General features: G+C 33.5%; 1 protein-coding gene across 7 annotated transcripts in view; it reads right to left on the reverse strand.

The window, feature by feature from the left end:
• KYNU (kynureninase) overlaps positions 1–21,918 on the reverse strand; it is a 142,975-nt gene that overhangs the window by 69,527 nt on the left and 51,530 nt on the right. For 5 of the 7 annotated variants that reach the window (XM_027835700.1, XM_027835695.1, XM_027835696.1 and 2 more), the window contains 5 exons: positions 18,975–19,057; positions 7,141–7,202; positions 5,526–5,597; positions 2,210–2,305; positions 178–324 (listed from right to left, as the gene is read on the reverse strand). In XM_027835700.1, coding sequence (XP_027691501.1) covers positions 178–324; positions 2,210–2,305; positions 5,526–5,597; positions 7,141–7,202; positions 18,975–19,057 — 460 coding nt within the window. The remainder of the gene's footprint in view (positions 1–177; positions 325–2,209; positions 2,306–5,525; positions 5,598–7,140; positions 7,203–18,974; positions 19,058–21,918) is intronic. The other 2 variants (XM_027835698.1, XM_027835699.1) reach the window with 2 other exon arrangements.

Consider the following 21,918-nt stretch of genomic DNA (forward strand, 5'->3'; position numbering starts at 1 on the left):
AAAGATTTATAAAGAACTGTTTTTCTTATACTACTATTAAGCAAATCTCTTAAAAACATTTCACCAAATAAACTGCAAAATGTATTTCATTAAAGTGATAGAACACTCCTTAGATTAACAGCATTCAGTGCAAACAGACAAACAAACAAAAATCCCATGGGAAAAGTCTTTACCTACCTTTGCTTGTCCAGCTTTTGTGATTGCAGGTATGTCAAACAGTTGACCAGTGTAGAACTGCACTCCACTGAACAAGATCACAGCAACAGAGTCTCCTTCCTTCTCAATTACTTCAAGAATATCTTCCATTCTCAAGGTGTCCTCTCCCTAAAATAAAATGAGCATATCAACCTTAGCAATAATGAAACTGTCATTTCTTATTTAATAATCTACATTTTATTGTGATCTAGGCACCTACATAAGAAGATCAAAAGTGAATTTTTGTCAGTCAAATGAGCTACAGAAATTTATCCACCAAGCCCACAAAATAACATGGAATATCCACATGTACAACCATTTCATGTTTTATTCAGTCTAGTTGGCTTTCTCTCCCCTCCACTCCCCCCCTCCACTCAGGAAAAAAAATACTATAAAACAGGCCATTATCTATAGACTAATTAAGTTGGTGAAAACTTTGAATAAAATTAATTAGGTAATGCAAAAAACTTGGGGTGGAACCAGTTGAACTGAATTTAAGTCTGAATATCTTAGCCATACTGATGCCTTTATCAAAACTTCAGAGGTTACTTCTTTTCCCCTCAAACTGACTTGGGCCTGGTCTCAAGAGTTATTAGGTGAGTTTATCAGTTGTTATCAATAAGATGATTACAATTATGCAGCTAAGTAAAGATACTTGGTTACAAAATTTATAAAAATTTAAAACAAAATTTTAGTTTTATAAAATTGTAGGAATATATCAATGCAAAATTTAATGTAAATATTGTCTGAGAATGCTTAATTTATCTAATCATAACTCACAATGTCTTCAACAAATTAAAAAAATGCATAGTGTTCTCTTTGACTTTTTCTAGATCAAGTTTTTGACGAATGGATCAAAGATCTTAGTTTATGAAAGGCCATCAGTTTGCTATAGTTTGTCTCTTGTGATTTTAGAGCTTATAATATGAAAATCTGTATACTTCCATTTCTGTCATGAATTATTATTTAAGGAAGCAAATACGTTATACAATTTTGTCTTTCTGGAGAATTCTTGATGTGGAAAAGATAATTTCTTCCATTGATAGAGATCATGAGGTCCACAGAGGTCATGTCAGAAGTGGGATTTGCCCACAGCAGCAGGACTTATATTTCTTTTAAAAAATATTATACAGCAATATGTGTCTTAGCAATAGGTTGATTCAAGAATAAAAATAGTAGGGCTTGTATTTCAAAGCCCCTTTCATTTATTCTTTTTTTAGGCAATTGAGGTTAAGTGACTTGCCCAGGGTCACACAGATAGTGTCAAGTGTTTGGTCTGAGGCTGGATTTGAACGCAGGTCCTCCTGACTTCAGGGCCAGTGCTCTTTCCCCTGCACCACCTAGCTGCCCCCCCAAAGCCCCTTTTAAAGAATAACCATATGAATAGACTATGGTGAAGTTGACATACTGGATGTTTAGATGTTTAGAAGGTGAAAAATTTATCTTCCTTAGATACGACTTATTTCTTGTCAAAAGACAAAGGTATCAGATCTAAGGAGGTTGAAAAATGTTTGGTTTTAAATTTAAGAGATAAGAGGAGTGACAATTAGGATGTGTATATAGTGACTGAATGTTACAAGGCTTCACACCCTGTTTGCCTCAATTTCTTCAACTGTAAAGTAGGGATAATAATAACACCTACCTTGCCTGGCCCAAAGCCAACCTTAATAAATGCTTATTCCTCTTCCCCCTTTCAATAGTATATATCATAAGCAGTATTTAGAATTCTAAGCCTTGTATGTAATTCACCCCTATTTCAAGGATGCTAAATATTCTAGTGATATTAACAGATCAATATTTAAATTATGTTATTGAATGCCACTGAAAAGAAAGTTTAAAAGTCATTACTTCCAATTTCCTACTTAAAGGAAAATTCTCAAAGCTAACAATATTACAGGATGATTTTATTTCTTTGTAAGTTCTATTAATGTAAAATAAATAGAAGGAGTAATGAAGAATCAGTTAAATCACAAAAATACTGAAAATAAATTCTAAACAGTTCTTTCTTACACACCTGTCTTGGTTTTATCATCAGCATGCTTTTCTCAACATCTAGCCCACGAAGCTGCAGTTGTGACTCAATTGCATACTGGGGGGAAAATATGGATGGCTAATTAAATGAGGATGAGGAACATGAGGAAAAGAGAGAGAACAATGATTTTGAGAGTAGATTACCAATCAAATCCATACCACCACCACCCTGACCCAATCTATAGCTATATAGATCTCACTGAATGATAAAATTCTAAAGCTGGATAGGTGTAATGGATGAAAATGTAGTACTTGGAGTCAGTAATGTCTAGGCTTAAACCTCACCTATGGCACTTAATGGATGTCAAGAAATAGTTTAACATTTCTGAGCCTCGTTTTCCTCATCTGTAAAATGAGGATAATAATACCTACACTATCTACTTTAGATCATTGTTGTGAAGCTCAAATGAAGCAACAGATCATTTAATATATTTTAACATAATGCACAGATGTCACCTATTATAAAAGCCAAGAAAGATTTCAGTTTGACCACAGTGAAAAACATGTACCAGAGAGATAACATGGTATAATGGAAAGAACTCCGATTGAGTCTCGGTTTCCTTATCTGTAAAATAGAAATTATTATTGCACTACTCCTATGGTAAGGAAAGACTTCTAGATGTGTGAGAAATACAGAGTGCAAAGAGCACTGGACTGGGAGTCAGAAGACCTCATTTTTGATCTTGGTTTTACCCATAACTAGTTATGTAAGGTTGACAAGTGACATCGTCTCTGTTTTCTTGTCTATGAATGAAGGAGATGGTCTAGGGTCTAATCTCTGGATTATCTCAAAACTAAAGTCCCTTATAGGTCTATTTAAAAAAAAAGCTACTCTCCTTTTGATCAGAGGCCCTTGCACCACATTTCACAGAAAAAAATCAGACCCTCCATGACCAGCTTCCTCTCCTCCCCAATCCCTTGCTTCAATGTCATCCCCCATTCTTTCCTATTTATGACAATCTTGGAGACTAAGATTCTACTTGTGTTCTCCTTGATCTTAGACCATCTTGTCTCCTCTGAGAAATCATCCTTTCAATAATTTTCTCTTCCCCTAATTTTTAACATCTCTTTATCCAAAACTCCTTCTCTGCTGTCTACAAACTTTCCCAGATCTCCCTCAATGGTTAAAATACCTGGACTCTACCAGTACCTCAAGTTATTGTTCTATGTCTCTCTTCCCTCTAACAGACAAATTACTAAGAAAAGTAGTCTATAATCCCCAACTTTTTCAACTTCCTCTCATTTATTTCTCTTCCTTCTCCTTTTTCTTTTTCTCTTTCTCCTCCTCCTATCTGAAAAAAAAAAATCACTTAGCATAGTACCTGACACATAGCAGGTTCTATACAAATGCTTATTTCCTATCCTTATTCCACCTCTCTATTTTGTATCTTTTATTTACTTAACTCTGTATTTGATGTATCTGCTCATCAGAATATTATCTGCCTAATGCCAGAACTGTTCATGTGTTTGCATCCCCAGAATCTAGCACAGTGCCCATCACATAAGAAGCATTTTCAAAAAGGTTACTGTTGGAATGATTGATACAAGAACAATATATACCAGGAATACTATATTATTAAAAGAAAAAGTTCGTCTGAAATAAATTTATTCAATAGGCAAGTTATTCATTGGAAATAACCAAAGGATGATAAATAATTGAATCCTTTTATGTCATATGATTTGCATATAATTATCTTAATAATATTAGTAATTGACATTTATGTAGTGCTTTAAAGTTTGCAAAGCTTTTTGCTTACAATATTTAATTTCAGCCTCACAATAACCCTGTGAGATGAGTATACAAAGACACTATTATGTTTCAACTACTTTGTCAGAATCACTTAGTATGTCAAGATATACTTGCTATAATCCCTTGTGTTCCCTCCCTCCTATTTTAAAATTTTAAAAAGAAGCTAATGGTTACCATGATGTAGGAAAGTTAGAAATGAAGATGGTTAATAGATAAACAGACTAAGGCCAAGGTCTCTGGTATATCCTGGCTGGAATTGGGTGGGACGAACCCTTCTAGAAGGTGGAAGTCTCTCAAAGTATGCAGCCTGGTCACTAAAGTCACCACCTCTAAGAGTGCAGTTATGAATTTGGCAACAACAGTAATATTAGTAGAAAATTCATTGAGAGCTGTAAGGTTTACAAAGTGTTTTATGTGCCTTATTTAGAGGCAATATGAAGTGATGGATCAAGTATAAGCCCTGGAGTAGGTAGAGAGGTATTGAAATCCTGCCTCACACACTTACTAGTTTTGGAACCATGGCCATGTTAACCATCATTTAACATTGCAGAAGCCATTTTCTCATTTGTAAAATAAGAGATAATACTTGAACTTCTGAACTCAAAGAACTATTGTGAAGAATGAACTTTCCAAAGTTTAAAATTATGCGTAAATGACAGTAATTATCACATGTGATATTCATACAACCTTATAAAAAGAACAACATGATGCCTATACTAGGGCAGGCACATAACAAATTTTTGTTGATTGACTGAAACTGAGGTTATGAGATTAAGTGACTTGCCTATCATTACTTAAATAGCTACTAAGACAGGGGCAGTGTAAGATACCAAGTATTTCCTAACTTCTCAACAAAGAACACTAAATACACAAAATAGTTCATCTAGAAATACAACTTGAATGATATAAAAGCAGAAATCAAGCATTCTAAATGATAAAACTAAAATTTACTTAGTGTCTGGGTTGGAAAAAATCTTGGTGTCTATTTTATGTTATCTTTAAAGTTAAAATAACTTCTAAGAGTTGAATAAATTGGCGGCAATAGCAGGAGTATATCAGTGAACTATATACCTGAAAATTAAGTTTTTAAAAAAAAAACTGACTTTTTTCATAAAATATAGCACAAAACATTTCCTGGCTAGCTATGAAAAGACACCTATATCTATTGTGGAAGACTGAAAGGTTAAAGCAATGAGGTTTGTATTGATTTGATTTGATAAAATAAAACAACAACAAAAATTAATAAAACATTTATAACTTCAGTTGATTTAGTCCAGGGGTTTGTTCAATGTCTTTAAAAAGACTAATAAATCAATGCCTCTATTCAATCTTTCCCCCCTAACATGTTTTACTTGAACAAAAGGAATAAAGTTACAGTCTTTAAAAAATGCCTAAATCAAAAGTACTTGACAGATCTTTTTATTGTAAGGTTATTTGAAAAAGACTAGTGAATAAACATTCAAGTCAGGCAACTGATGTTTTCAAGAAAGAGGAAAAATAACACAAATACACACACATATATATATATATATATTTTAAAGTTTCTTACATGGTCAGAGGGAAAAGCTTTGGCTTCTAGAAGAATTTTAAATCGTGTTGGTGTAGGCTTAAAAAACGATAACTGAAATGAAATGGATTTATTGGACATGACATTAGCAAGACTTGTAAATTCAACCACTTTATAATTTTTATCTTATAATCTCCAAACATTTTACAAACATAAATTAGTTGAACTTAAGAATTAAAAAGATGAGAACTTGATTGTCACCACAAAAATAGAAACATGAGAAGTAATAGTGTAATTAAAATATAAATAAATATTTATGTGTATAAAATATAAATAAATATAAAAATAAATAAAATATAAATTTTAATGAAATTTAATTGCCAGTGCCCTTTATCTGCACTAAATGGTAGAACTTTCTAGTCAAGGACTCTTTAACATCATGTTCTATAAGAGTAACTTTGAACACATTTGAAGTTTACCAACTTCATTTCATTTTCATGGGTTTGTTTTTTGTGTGTTTGTTTTTGTTTTTGTTTCTAAGGCTTCAGCTAATTTTCAGGCTTCTTTGAAGTTCTCTTAGACCTGCCATGAAGTCATTGTCATTTATTGTCCCATGATTCATAATCAGTTTTACTTTGTAATGTGCATCCTTCATTTCTGGAGGAACACCTTCTAGGAGGACTAGGGTGTATGTATATTACAGTTATATTTCCTCAATTACACTAACCTTTTTATTTCTCCATTTAGTCCTATTAAAACAACAACATAAACAAAAATAATGCTAAAATGTTATTGAATTCCTTTGCATTGGAGTGATCAACTGTGGTCCCAGAAGAAGAGAAAACACTTGTCTTTCTTCTAGGCAGAGAAGTGGGGGACCTATGGGAGTAGAATGATGCACATTCTGACAAATTCAAATGCTTTATTCATTAGGTTTTGTATATAAATATGTTTATATGCTTATATAGTTACAAAGGAAAAATCATTGTGATAGTGTATTGGGAAATAATTCTGAAGTTTGAAAGTCACTGGTAAAAGTTAATTAAAAAAAATTAGAAAAAATATAATTTTAAAAAGTGTGACAAATGTGTGTATAGGTGCACACAAAAAGACTTAGAATGGATGGTACAAACTTTCAGAAATGTTAAGCTCCTGATAAGATCTCAAATCAAAAATACCTATGAATATTTTGGATGTTAAAGTATCAGATTTGCTTTGTTAATTTTTCACCAATTTCTTTCCCTTCACACCTAAAAATAACTCCCAAAACACCGATCCATGATCCCACTTGATTTGTGTTCTTCATAGGAAGCAGTATTAAGAGATGAATTTCTGCAATAGAAGAGATCTGTATCTCCTATAATTTAAAAAAAGTTTGGAATTGTGTATTCTTTAAGAGTAATTTCCTTTTACTGCTGCTACAGCTCTTATTCCTTATGCTCTGAACAAAAATTGATCTTGATCTCAAGGCCATTAAAAGCTTACAATTATGAAAAAGGCATTATATCATGATCTAGCATTTTCTGGTAAGATTGAAAATAATCTAGAAACTTATTAAAAATAAATATAGCACCACAAGTTCATGAATTAAAGATAAAGAAACATCAGATTCAGGAATCAAAAATGTATTTAAAGATTGTTGGGAAAGCAAACTTACCAGTAGGAGATGCAAATTAACTGTCAAACCATTCATTAGGGCTATTTCATCCTTATGAGCTCCTGTAAAGTAAACAAACACTAGGGCAGATTTTTCTTTTGATCCTTCATAAGCTCTATTAGAGGCAGGTGGAAAAAGAGAGCTCATAAAATTCAGTCACTCTCTTAATTGCCTTGAAGGCAAGCACATATTTGAGATGTCACCACAACTAAATAGAAGTTAACCCCGTTGCCTCACTGTGCCATCTAGGCACGCTTACACACAGATACAGATGCTCTTAGTTTCCAGTTTTGATGCAGCAAATAAAAACAAGATAATAAAGTACTTTCTTGTTCCTGTAAACTAACAACTGATTTATTCATATCATTAGGTTCTTAGCCAAATTCCCAAACAGTACATTTTTGTGCTAAGTATGTCTCTAAAATATGACAAAAAGATATTACAGCTAATCACATTTTATACTAGTGGTAGTAATGTCTCCCTCAAATGCATCTTTAATAAAACAAGGCTTCTTTGTCCAACATAATTCTCCATTATTATATTGAAGTACATAACAGTTTACAAGATAAAATAGCTAGGACACAAAAGACAAAAAGCTAAGTAACTTTGGTTTTATCCATTCACACAGAGATATAAAATAATTAATATAGATGAATATCATCCAATTGGGGAAAAGCATAATTGATATCTTCACAAAATTTTAGTATCTTCCATCTCTAATTCTTATTAGTCAACTCTTTGGTACCAAAGGAGGAATAGAGGAACCAAAAGAAGATTCATGAACAGGAGGAAATAGGACACCCAAGAATTCAAACAGAAAAAAAAGCAATACTTTCTTTGCTGTGGGGCCATTACTTGTCCTTTTGGAAAGCTCATTATTCCTTTTCAAGCTTTTTCATCATAATTGAAAACATTAATTAAATATCTTAGTGTGAGTAATGCTGTGTTTTTGATAAAAAAAATTACAAATAAAAAAGTTTGCAGACACTTTTCCTGGAGCACATGCCTACGAAGAAATAGAATTTCCTCACCTGAAAAATGATTAGGTTGAACTCATTGATGTCTGAAGTACATTATAACTCCAATATTTTGTGAATTTATTAATGATACAGATAGATAGATATATACATATAGGTTAAAAAAGTACCATAACTATAAATTTTATGGGTTTACACATAGAGAGTAATATTCCAATGGCATATGGTAAGGTCATTTCAGTGGAAGAAAGTGAGAATATATTCATATTTAATTAGATTTTTCAACTAGATTAGGATATAGACCTACTTCTTGTCATTGAAGCTGTAATGTTATGCAACATGATTTGATACTTTCTCAGTTTATACAAAAGACAAATGAAGTATGAAATATGTTAGTAAGTACTGGGATATTGTGAGATTTATCCTCAGAAATTATAAGGTGAAAACTTCTAAGGGCAATGTAATCATCTCATTCCACCATTTCCAATATTAATTGTGATTCTGCCCAGATATATTAACCAAGAGCATCAATGGATCAATCTATATAATTTTTAATTGAGATAGATATTTACAGAACCTTCCATAGTACCAGGAAGTCTTTGAAATATAGGCAAGAAAAAATACTATAGCCTTTGCTAGTTTCCACATATTGTAAAAAGTAGTCCTGTCTCCTAACCTCTACTCTCACATCTCCAACGGTCTACTGAAAATCTCAAACTGAATGTCTCATAGGTGACATAAACTTAACATGTCTAAAACTGAACTCATTATTTTTCCCCCTAAATCCTCCTGTCTTCCTAACTTACTTATTACTGTCTAGGACTCCACCATCCTCTCAGTTACTCAGATTCATGACTTAGGAGTCATCCTTGACTCCTTCCTCTCTCATCCTCCATATCCAATCCTGTCAACCTTTGGAAATTTTCTCATCTGTTATCTTCTCTCTTCATGTACTGCCACCAACCTGATGAAGGTCCTCAGCGCCTCCTGCCTTAACTACTACCACAGCCTGCTGATTGGTTTCCTTTCCTCAAGTATCTCCCCACTGTTGCTCATTCTCTATTCAGTAATCCTAAAATGCAGGTCTGACCACCCCTGCCCCCTACTATTCAGTAAACTCCAGTGGCTCACTATTATCTCCAGAATCAAATACAAAATCCTTTGCTTGGGTTTTAAAACCCTTCATAACCTGGTCCCTTCCTACCCTTCAATCCTTTTTCATTCATTCCTTTCCAGGCTTCACTCCTGACTCTCTGGAATTTCTCTACTATTCTACAGAAACTTCTTTACCCTAAAAGTTTACTTTACTCCTAGACTTCTCACACTGGAAGAAGCATCTGTCCTGGGGCCTTTTCCTCTAATTGGCTGGTTTCTCCCAGTACCTCCATTTTAAAGAGAAGGGTCAGAATAATTATGTCTTCATTGTTTTTCCACATGGTACTCCTGACTCTCCAAACTTCTTCTATAATAACCTCAACTAGGTACTCCTTTCCCCACCTCTTACCCTCACATGCTCTCTCTATCCCACTTCCTTCCTAGCTTCCTTTTTTTATGTGTTGTCTTTCCCCATTAGAATGTAAATTCCCTGAGGGCAGGAACTATTTCTGCTTGTTTTTGTATCCCAATGCTTAGCACAGTGCTTGGTACACAGTAAGCACTTAATCCTGGTGAGAAGGAACCAGCATGTGCCCAGTGAGTACAGAAGCAGTGGGGTGGGGACACCTCTGCTGTGGGCACTTACAGGAGTCTGGAGGTCTTGATTTGAGTCCAAGATCAGAAGAGTGAACTAAAGATATATATATTACACACACATATATGTGTGTGTGTGTGTGTGTGTGTGTAAGTGTATACATATGAATACTTATATATTAAATTTATCCAATGCTCAACTGTAGCCTTGGGGTGGTGGGTAGGGGGGAGGGAGGGGAAAAAAGAACAAAGTAAAAAGTGTACAGCAGAGAACAAAAGAAAACCTATAAGGAAGCAAAGAAAAGATGGACAGCTTTAAACATAATGAACATACTTTAATATATAGGCTTTCTTGAAATGAAAAGTTATGGCTGTACAATTTGAATCCTCTCCTATGTTTTGCTGTGCACATAAGTTTGTATTTTTTTATTTTATATTTAAGTTTATAATGTTTCTTTTTCTTTTCTTATGTATTTAAGTTTTAGCATTTGTCTAAAATAATTTTTTAAAAGAGTACAATTCAATCAATATAATAATATACATAAAAATGCCCTGGTTTTCTGTATTCTCTTCTGAACTTTCTTGTGGTTTCTTCTGGTATTTTAAAAAAAGTTTCCCTCATGGTCTTTTTTTCTTCTTTTTGAATTTTTTTTCACTATTTGTCAACTTTTCCTCTATCTACACCTGCAATATATAACCTTTTCTAAATACTATTACCACATCTTTATTTTTATTCTTGGGCATTGTATTTCCTCACCTCCTTTGGGAGATTACATGATATAGTAAAAGGGCTGGTGGTTTGTAGTCAGAAAACCTGTTTCCAAACTCTGATTCTTCAGTTTGCCACCTGTATGGCCTTAAGCAAGTAATTTTACTTCTATGGGCTTCAGTTTCCTTAACTATAAAATAAGGGAGTTGGCCTACATGGCCTTAAAGGTTACTTCCATCTCTAAATCTATGATCTTGATTTTTGCTTTTTGTGTGTGTTAGTCGTTCAATAATTTTGTAGTGACCAGTAGATGCAATTTCAACGTATATTTTACAAGGTCTTTGGCCCTTTGAAATATTCTACAGCATAAAAATGTGAGAAATAAAAACCTAGAGGACAAAAGTATACAGTCTTTGTGTCTTGCACACTGTTTAATATTCTGTAGTTCCTTTAATTATAATTATTGATAGGGATAACAATTATAATGATTACAATAACAACTCACATTTACAGAGCATTCTAATGTTTACAAAATGCTTCACATATATTATTCAGCCTCATAATGACCTAATTAGGCAGTTATTACAGTTATTATTATCTTCATTCTACAGATAAGGAAACAGAAGCTCAAAGAGGTTAAGAGACTTGCTCATGGTTATACAGATAGCAAGTCTAAGAGGTAGAATTTGAAACTAGGTCTTCCTGACAGAAAACTTCCAGGTATAAAACTCTCTACTATAACATGCTGTTTTCTACATATTATCTAACTATAATGTACATAAACTGGTCAATAAAATCACCAAATCTTTACATAATTACACATTTAAAAAAGAGTTGCATAAAATTCATAATTGGTAAAATGAGTCCAGACATAAAAATAAGCATACTTTTCTGTTTTCATTATAGCATATCATGTAAATAAAGCTATATTTAAGTAACTGATATTAAAAGGTAAATAATTTGGACTTAAATGATCAATATTTTATCACAAGTATATAAGATTGGAAAACTGTTTTAAGAGATATGTGGAAGATACATAGCAACTAGTGAATTAATTGAACCTATAAACAAAGAATACAACACTTGTCTACCATGTATTATGCCAATTGACACAATCATGATTTAGGTGCAAGTATTTTAATAGTGCTTTATTTGCTTAAGTTGTGAGTACTACAAAGCAAGAAGACTACAGGATTATAGATTTAGAGCAGGAAAAGGTCTTAAAGGTCATCTAGTCAAACCCCCTTATTCTACAGATGAGGAAATGGGGTTCCAGAGTGACTTAATCAAAGTCACACAGTTGGTAAGTGGCAGAGAGAATCTGACTACAGGTCTTCTGACTCCATATCCAGTGCCCATTCCACTATACTGGCAAGTGTCCGTGAAATGATGTTTCTAATTCCCTTTCTGTGGACAATGAAATCAATTACACCAAGTCCTTTAATAACATCTTTAAGGAGACCACAGAAACTATCCTTCCAGCAAGTTATATCTTCTTTATGCCTTTTCATTTCATTTAGAGAAAGAATGTTTTAAACATGTATATGGTTCAGTTTCTCTAGTAGTATGGTAGATTGTTAGCACTCTTAGTGTGTAATTTTTGTCCAAATATCAATAATTGCTAAATATTGTTTACTAAGAACTGTTATGCTGAGCACTCTCTATACTCTTTTTTTTGCCACTCCAATAGATGATGTATACATTAATAACTATGACATTTTTACATCTTCCCATTTTGCTTTGAACTTAATCTTCATGAATTTTTGGATACTTATTCTTGAGATTCTGTTTTTATAGTAATATTAAGTCCATGTTGTCATGAATATGTCATAGATTCAAGCATAAATCACATAAGTTACAGCTATTTCTAAGTCTTATCTTTACAACTAGATTACACTCTCTTCGGAGGCAGGAAACATATCAAAGATTAGTTTATCTTTGCTTCCCCTATAGTACATAGCACAGTTCCTTGCAAATAGACACAATAAATATTTCTTCAATGCATTAATCAAAGAAGGAAAATATTGGATATGTCCATCCAAAAAGTGTCAGAAGAAATTGATAGAGTCCACCTTACTACTATCTACTAGCTCTGTGATTTCAGGAAAGTCACTAAACATCTGTAGATAATTTAAAATATAAAATTATTGAACTAGAGTCCCAGAGGTGGGGAACCTGCAGCCTTGAGGCCATGTGTGACCCTCTAAGTCCTCATGTGAGGCCCTTTGACTGAATCCAAACTTCTGTGAACAATTCTTTGAAGTTTGGATTCAGTCAAAGGGCCACACTTGAGGACCTAGAAGGCCATATGTGGCCTCGAGGCTGCAGGTTCCCCACCCTTGAACTAGACCATCTCAACAGTGCCCTTCAACTCCAACATCATAAAAAGTCTTGCTATTTTACATACCACGAGATACCATGGCTCATTAAGATAGTTTGTAAGGTAGCAGAATTTGTATTTACTTTGTATTCCTCTTGGACTTATGAAGAAAATCTGCCATGAATGGCGCCAATTAAATCTTTTAATACTGTTCAGTGTACTTAGAATAAAATCAGAAACAACGATATGTAAAGAAAATTTCCCATAAATTGAGAAAACAAAGTATAACTAATTTGCTTCTTTTTATTTTAAAGGGAATTCCCCCTGACTCATTGCAAAAATTTTCAAGTTTTGAAAATGAGAAATATTAAAACTTGAGGAGGAAACTTATGGAAAATTTTCATATCTTTGTTCACTAAACACTAATGCTAGTATACATCTAATTTCTACAGAGCAGTGTGGTTTAATTCAAAATGCACTCGATTTGAAGAGTTCTATCTAATGCTCATCCTGTGGGACTTTGGATAACTCATTTAACTTCTCTGGGTCTCAGTTTTGTCATTTATAAAATAAGAAGGTTGGATCAAATGATTTCCAACATTCCTGCCAGCTCTAAATTGATGATCCTATCATCAAAAGTGGAAGAAATATATCTCCAGATATGATTTGTTGTGCTAAACAAAGAAGTTTTTAATGAAATAACCTTTTAATCTAAAGATTACCTTCATTGCTTGACAACATTCCAAATAAATATGACCCCACATTTGTCATTTAAAGCTCATGACTTTTGAAAGTTACATGTAAAGCTTTCATTTATTGAATTTTATGTTTACAAAACAATTTTGGCCCATTTCAAAAGACAATTTTTGCCATTTGTAGGCCAAATTGTATTACAGGAACTCATTTTATCCAATTTAATTAACCTGTAACAATATCCAAAGACTATAACCCAAAAGACAAAATGAAATCGTCTTCATATTACAACTTTGGGTCATGTCACTGAGAAGGACAAAACTCCCAAATGCTATACTTGAATGTATATTTCTTATATAGGATTTATAAGGACAAGCCCACCTATATTTTCCAAACAACTATCACTGTGTTAGGAAGACTGTGACACTTTTTTCCCCATATTACTATAACATATAGTGAACTCTGACCATAGTCAAAACAGTTTATAAGTACTACTTCCCTGATACTGACAATAAAAACAATAATAATGATAACTGATATTCATCCAGTGCTTTCAGAGTTATTATAGCATAGTGGATAGAGGCCCAACCTTGACGTCAAGAAGCATGAGGTTCCAGTTCTGTCTTTGAGACATACTCTCTATGTCATCATTTAACCCCTCAGTGTCTTGAGTAACTTTCAATGACTCTATGATACAAATGAATCAATGATCGGTATCAGTGGTGAACTTTCCACTGGCTGGCAGTCCCTTGCATGAATAAGATCATAGGTCAAAACTCTCTATTTTATTTATCTAAAACCTACAAAGCATTCCATAGATGTTATCTCATTTAGGACTCACAAAAGCCTTGGAAGGTAACTATTTTAGCTATTATTATTCCCATTTTACAGAGGATGAAAAAGGTTTAGGAAGATTACCTGACCCTTCTGTTGATTATACCAAGCTACCTCTATTTCTTCATACTAATGTCTGAATTGTTGTCATTTTTTTTATTTAAACACATAGACAAAAGCATCATCAATTTCTAATATCTTGATTTAACAGGAATATGTTAGAAGTAGTATGAAGTGGTGAGGATACCAGCTTGTCATTCCACCTCAAGATCAGCCCTACCAACAACTCCAGTTTTTCATTTTTGTTCCTAGATTTGGGCATGATAAAGAAACTCTTGTTTTTACTGCCCTTCACTCTATATATGACATATATTTAATACTGTAACATTTTAACAATAAAATGCTTGCCTATTTAATAAGTAAGTTGCTATAGAACTATAAACATTTAAATGAAAAAGGGAAATCTGCTACAGATTTTAGTGCCTTTATGAATAAATCTTACAGCACAATATTCACTTGCTGTTATTTTTTTTTGGGTATAGCTGTGAACATTGTCCTTTCTCCATAGAATGATAAATAATAAGCCCAAAGTAATAGTATTAAAATTTAGTTTATAATTTGATATGAAACATAAAAACACAGGAAATCCAGTTCTTTCTCCTGTCTTTATGTATATTTTCCCCCAATTTCTGCAATAGATAATCTTAGGTCAGAATATTTCATAAATGTTTTCAAATTTGTTTCTATTTTTTCACAATTGCCTAAACTGAAAATGACTCCTAAATAATCAGTAAATATTAAGACAGCAGTATGAAACCCATATTTAATACAAATGCATATCTAATCCAGGATTATTATGATGCTAATTGTCTCCATCAGAGAAAAAAATCATCTAAATAATTCTGATACACATGAAAAAACTGTTCCTGGGTGCTAAAACCTGAATACTATTAGTGGTCTCATTTTATACCTGTTATAGAACTCTCTACAACCATTTAATAAGGCTTGTGAAGAAAGTGCTTACTAAGTAGTATTTCATACAAGATAGAGGGAAGTTGCTAAATAAGTATGTTTATTCATTTAGAATTGATTGAGTGGTCAATACCAAAGTGTAATCATTAATGGTTAGATGTTAGCTTATCTCCATTGAAGGGGCCTTAGAATTTTTCTTGGTCCTGTGAGGCCCAACATGTTTAGCACTAGTTTGTATAAAGGTATAGATGTCATGCTCATCACATTTGCAGCAGATACAAAATTGGAAGGAATAGCTAATACAATGAACGAAAGATTCAAGTTTCTAAACGAGACCCTCTAAAACATTGGGCAAAATCTAAAACGATGAAATTCAATAGGGATAAAACTCTTGAGTTTTAAGAAATCAATTTCATAAGTATAAGGTTTGGCCTCATGGTAGTTTACCTGAAAAAATTATCTAGTGAACGGAAAACTCAATATGAGTCAACAGTGTGATATGGTGGTCAAGGAAGCTAATGCATACTTTGACTACATTAAGAGAGGCATGATCTCCAGGAATAAAGAGGGTAGAGTACCATTATACTCTACTCAGTTCAAGCCATGTCTGCAGTCCTGTGTTTATTTCTGGGAGGTGAATATTAAAAAGGCGACCATCTTTAGAAACAAATATCTTTGGAAAAGACAAACAAACATCACAGACAAACTAGAAAGCACTTGGAGAAAGATAATCAGGATGGTGAAGACCTCATGCCTCAGGATCAGGTGAACTGGAGAATGTTTAGGCTATGTTTAGCCTGGAGAAAACTTAACTAGGGACATACCTATATAAAGGGCTGTGATGTGGAAAAAGGATTAGGTTTGTTCTGCTTGTTCTCAAAGAGAAGAACTAAAAGGAATGTGTGGGAGCTACAAGAAGTCAAATTTTGGGATGAAATAAATAAAAACTTCATAATAATTAGAGTTACCCTAGAATTTAATATGTTGCCTTGGAGAAATAGTACAATTCCCTTCACTAGAGGTCTGCCTGAATATAAAGTATTACCACTTTTCCATGGTAGAAGTGATTCTTAAGTTCTAGTTGGATTACATATGGATTTTGAGATCCCTTCTAACTCAAAGCTTCTAAAGTTCATTCAAGAATTATTGGTTAAACACATAATATTCCTGCCAATTACCATGCTTAGTTCTATAAATACAAAGAAATATAAGACACTGATACAGGAGAGTAGACTTATAAGCACTTAGAAATCATGTAGACAATATATGTTATAGGAGTTCAACAAACAGGTCAGAACTCTATGGGGTGGTTTTGGCTGTAAAGATTTTATAAAGATTTTATAAAGAAAACTTAGGCTTGCCCTAAGTTTTGACAGGGGGAGCATGAATGAATATAAATAAGGGAACAATTATTATGAGAGAATCCGTAGTAGAACATGTTGAGTTTGAGACATCCCTGAGTACTCATTTTTGGAAAAGTAGATCAAGATAAGATAACAGAAAGCCCTGAATGCAAGGTTGAGTTTGAATTTTAAACTACATGAGTGGAGATATACTGAAGATGTCTGAGTAGGACAGTGACATCATAGAAAGAGTTGTTTTTGACAGAGTCTACTCTGGTGGTAGGGTATAGCATAGAGAAGAGTGTGGAAACACTGGATAGAGAGAAACCAGTTAGAATACTACTGCAGCAAAGTAAGCATGGTCCCACAGAATACCTGTTGAAAATATATCACTCTTCTTGATAAAAAGTGAGGGACTACAGGTGCATAATACTCTATTAAGACCACTAGGCATGGTTGTTTTGTCAGTTTTACTTGTTTTTTTGTTACAAGAAAAGGCTTATAGGAGCATGTATATCAAGCAATGACTTTAAAAACAAAAAGAATCAATAAAACTCTATAAGTCATACTGTGATATGGTTGTTCTACTAGGGTGGTTGCAGTGGAGAATGAAAAGAGAGATATTAGAAGCATTATTAAGGAAGATTCAACATAAATTCAAGTGTGTAAGGGAAACAGCACAAATATATGTATGTGCATGTACATACATACATATGTGCATATATCCAAAAATGTATGCAATGTGTGTTCAAATTATATTAGCTATGGATTTTTATGTTGCTACCCAAGACTACTATTTCATAATGAAACAAATAAACCATGTTTCATTATTTCTAGACTATCAAGTTATCCTCTAAATCCAAGAACATGATTTTGAAGCAAGTATTTTATTTTTGTTTTGAGATGGAGTGGGGTGGGATCTGGAACTATGATTTTATCAGTATGGAAATTTCCTCCATGCACGCAGAGTAGCAACTGATCTAGAACTTTACAGTCTCAAGAGTGTAGTCTCTGAACTGCATACTAGTCTGTGATCTCAAAGCTAGTATGTGTTATTGGAAGGACTTAATACCAATTCAGTGCTTCTTGTATCCATGGCATCTCTCTATCCATTATCCCATGATATACAATCACATATCACAGTGACTGGGGTGGGGGTGGGTGCTCTGGGTCCCCACAAGAAAGAATGTTTATGCTATTGACAAAGAGAAGAAATGTTAATAGAGGATTTGATTGGCAGGTAAAAGGCCTTCACAGGAAAACGTTAAATCTGGCTTCAGATTTGTTGACTTTGAGATAACAATAGAATTTTCAATAGGAAATGATATTGGCAATATGGAATTAGAAGTAAAGGCTAGAGATATAAATGTGGTAATATCTCACACTAGTTGAATCTAACTGGTTGAAGCTAAGCTAATGAACTGAATAGAATAAAAGGAGAAAATAATAATAATAAAAAAACAAAAGCCCATTTCAAGGGAGGCCTTCTTAAACTTTTCTTTGTCCTTCTGAAGACAGTCTAAACATCATAGGTTTATAGAATAATAGATTTAGAGTTAGAAAAAGTTCTGAGAATCACAGATAATAAATCAATCAATCCATATATATTAAGCACCTATGATGTACATATAGCAAGAATAAAAGGCAATCACTATACTGTACTGCATTAATTGGACCTAACAGAACCACAAATTGCTGTTCAGAAGGCTGAATACATGTATGCCTGTGACAAGGATCTGACTGATCACGTAGAAAGGAAAACAGCAAGTGTGGTATGGACAGTGCAATTTCTCAGTGAATCCATGCTATCAACACATCAAACAATGATGTGAATGAAAAATAGTTTTAAAAACTTTAAGATATTAGGCTATGTGCTATGAATTATCTAAAACACAAGGGATAATATTAGTTCTTCCACTCACCAGGCTTTCCTTATCTTTTTAATATAGTGGGGATGGGCATGAGTAGATAACACAGAAATTTATATAAATATTGAGGAAATCCTTTAGCATATACTGTTTTTTGTTTGTTTCTTTGTTTCTTTGCTTTGTATCAGCCAGATGAGGCAGTTTAGGTCAGTTTATACATGCAACAAACATCTTTACCTAATGTTAGTCATGTAATACTACCGATAGCCAACCTTTAGTGTTATAATTAAAAAATGCAGTAAGGAGTAAACAGAAACTTATTATTAGTACTCCAACAAAATCTATCACTTTACAACTGATATTTAAGCTACAGAATAAACCATTTATCTTCTTTTTTTAAGGAAAATATTTATTGTTATTTACACTTACCTACAATGTTATTCATAAGGTGCACAATGCACTCATCTCCTGTAATCCAAGGACGTTTTCCTACTTCATGACCATAACTTCCTCTGAAATGGAAAAGGGACACAGAAATACCTGAGCTTTTTGTTTTGGGAAATATTTCAAGCATTAGAAATTGACAGATTTCCAAACCAGTCTTCATAACTTATTTGTAATTATGAAAAAAGTTCTTAAGCAACAACATTTCAAAACTGTTTCTTTTCAACTTGCCTATTTTCATGTTTTCTGGTTATTTTTCCATTGGGAAAATAAAATTTATTTGCATTTTTTCAATATTTATAGTCTGATTTGTTTTCCATTTTATCTATACTTTAACTGATTTCTTTCATTCACAATAGGATCATCAAGTATTAAATCAACTGTGTAATCCCCTTCATACCTACTGTCTTAAAATCAGGAAGACAAGGACTAAAAGGCTAAAATAAAGTTAAAAATTTAGTGAAATATCTGCAAATTGAATAGGTTTGCAGAACCTTATGGATAACACTTAAAAATATTGACTAAAATACCCAATTCAGCACCATTCCCTGATTGATTGATTTTCTGCTAGTTCTTTCCATCTTTTTTCTCGTAATTTTTTCTAGAAATTTTATTTAATTCAATAAAAATTTTGAGTGTTTACTATGTATGAGGTACTGGACTAAATGCTAGAGAATATAATTAACTATCCCATAAGCATTCATTAAGCACCTAAAATATTCTAGGCCAAAGATTTAAATGGGGAAATTCCTCATCTTAAAGAACTCTGGGGCAGAAGATACAACACATGAACTGTTATGTATTAAGCAAGGTAGGATAAAATGAGTCAAGAAAGAAATCTTGTCAAAAGTGCTTTAGCAAAGGATATTAGCATTCAGATTAGTGAAGACTTCACAGAGGAGGTGAAGCAAGAATTGAGGTTCAAAGGAAGATAAGCAATCAGCAGAATTTATTCATTTTCTACGGTGCAATATATTAATTATTATCCAGAGATACAAAAGAAATAGAATAAATAGGTCAGTTTATATACTGACTAAATAGAAATAGAAGAAATCTCTTAATAAAAATGATAAGTGAATGGCTAGAAAAACATATAAAAAGGCATATGATTAAAAAAGACAATGACATAAAATTTTATAGCTGAAATGAACCAATGAAATCTGATCAAATCACTTACTCTCTCTGAGTCTCAGTTTTCTTAATTGTAAATTGGGGGGTTTCAAAGCCCTGTAAGGTTCCTTACTGTTCTAAATCTATGATCCTATGATAATTTAGTCTTAATTTTATTGATTAGAAATTTTACTACCCTTAATTTTACTGATTAGAAAACTGAAACCAAGAGAGAATAAATGACTTAATCAAGAGCATAGAGCAAGTTAGTGGCAGAGCTATGACTAAGACCTTCCTCTCCACGTCTAAATCTTATGTTTTATCTGACACAAATACAAACATGTATAAAGTAATAACAATAACTCAAATAGCATTTATGGTTACAAAATTCTTACACATATATTATCCAGTTTGATTCTTGCAACAACTTTGTGAGATAAATAGTGTAATTACTACATCCATTAAGGAAATACATAAATTGAGGATCAGAGAAATAGTGACTTATACAAGAAATATACCTACTAATTATGGCAAAGAGAATTTTAACCAGGTATTCTAACTCTAAATTTAGTACTCTGTTCAGTTAGTTACATATGTCTTGGCTAATAGTTAACTAATAAACATTTATTAAGCACCTACTTTTGTGTCAGGAATGTGCCAAATTTGGGGGATACAAAACAATGCAAAAGACAGTCCCTGCCCTCAAGCCGCTTACAATCTAATGGGGGAAACAACAGGCAAGTAAAAGTATACAAAGCAAGCTATATTCAGGATAAACAGGAAATAATAAATAGAGAGAAAGCACAAGAATCAAGAGGGTTTGGGAAGGAGCATCTGCAAAAGATGGAATTTTAGTTGAGACTTATTTGTTCTTCATTCTTTGAAGACGACCATGACATTAGGAAAGTGATACTATGACTTCCAAGTGAAGTGGATTTAAGTGAGAGAGGCTTTGCAAAGTCATCAACCTTACTCTCTCCTCCAGAGTCATCTCCAGATCCATCTTTAAGGTGGGACTTGAAGGAAGCCAGAGATGTCAGTGGGTGGAGTTGAGAAGAGAGCATTCCAGGGATTGGGGACATCCAGAGAAAGTGCCTGCAGCTGAAAGATAGAGTGTCTTGTTTGTAGAACAGTCAGAAGGATAGTGTCACTAGATCAAAGAGTATATGATGGAGAATAAGGTGTAAGAGACTGGAAAGGTAGGAGGGGTTTGGTTATGAAAGGCTTTGAACTCCAAACAGAGGATTTTGTATTTGATCCTGGAGATGATAGAGTCCCACTGGAATTTACTGGGTATAGGGGATGGCATGATCAGACTTGCACTTTAGGAAAATCACTTTGGTGGCTGAATGAGGATGGACTGGAGTGAGGAAAAACTTAAGGAGGCAGGTAGACTTACCAGCAGGCTATCGCAAATACTCTAGGTATGAATAATACCTAGAATATGAAGCTGGGGGACTGGGAAGATGGTGGTGCCCTACTCAATAATAGAGAAATTTGAAAAGGAAGAGGATTTAGGGGGAAAGATAATGAGTTCAGTTTTGGACAGGTTCAGTTTAAGATGTCTGAAAAGCAGCTCGAGATGTGAGATGGGAGGTCAGCAGAGAGGCTGGGGCAAGATAGGTAGGTAATCTTCTCTCCAGGTCAGACACTCTCTATCCTTGTCTCCTTCTTGACTCCTTACTGAACCAATTCAACTGTAAGTTGTTCTCCTCTGTCCAAAATTAGAGGAGGGATGAAAAGGTTTGGTAGAACCATTGTGAAGATAGGTTAGTGAGCCTCATCCAGATGGATGAGGAGGTAGCAAACGAGATTGAGA

The sequence above is a fragment of the Vombatus ursinus genome, unplaced genomic scaffold (assembly GCF_900497805.2).
Source record: "Vombatus ursinus unplaced genomic scaffold, bare-nosed wombat genome assembly UNPS02014816.1, whole genome shotgun sequence".
Classification (NCBI taxonomy): domain Eukaryota; kingdom Metazoa; phylum Chordata; class Mammalia; order Diprotodontia; family Vombatidae; genus Vombatus; species Vombatus ursinus.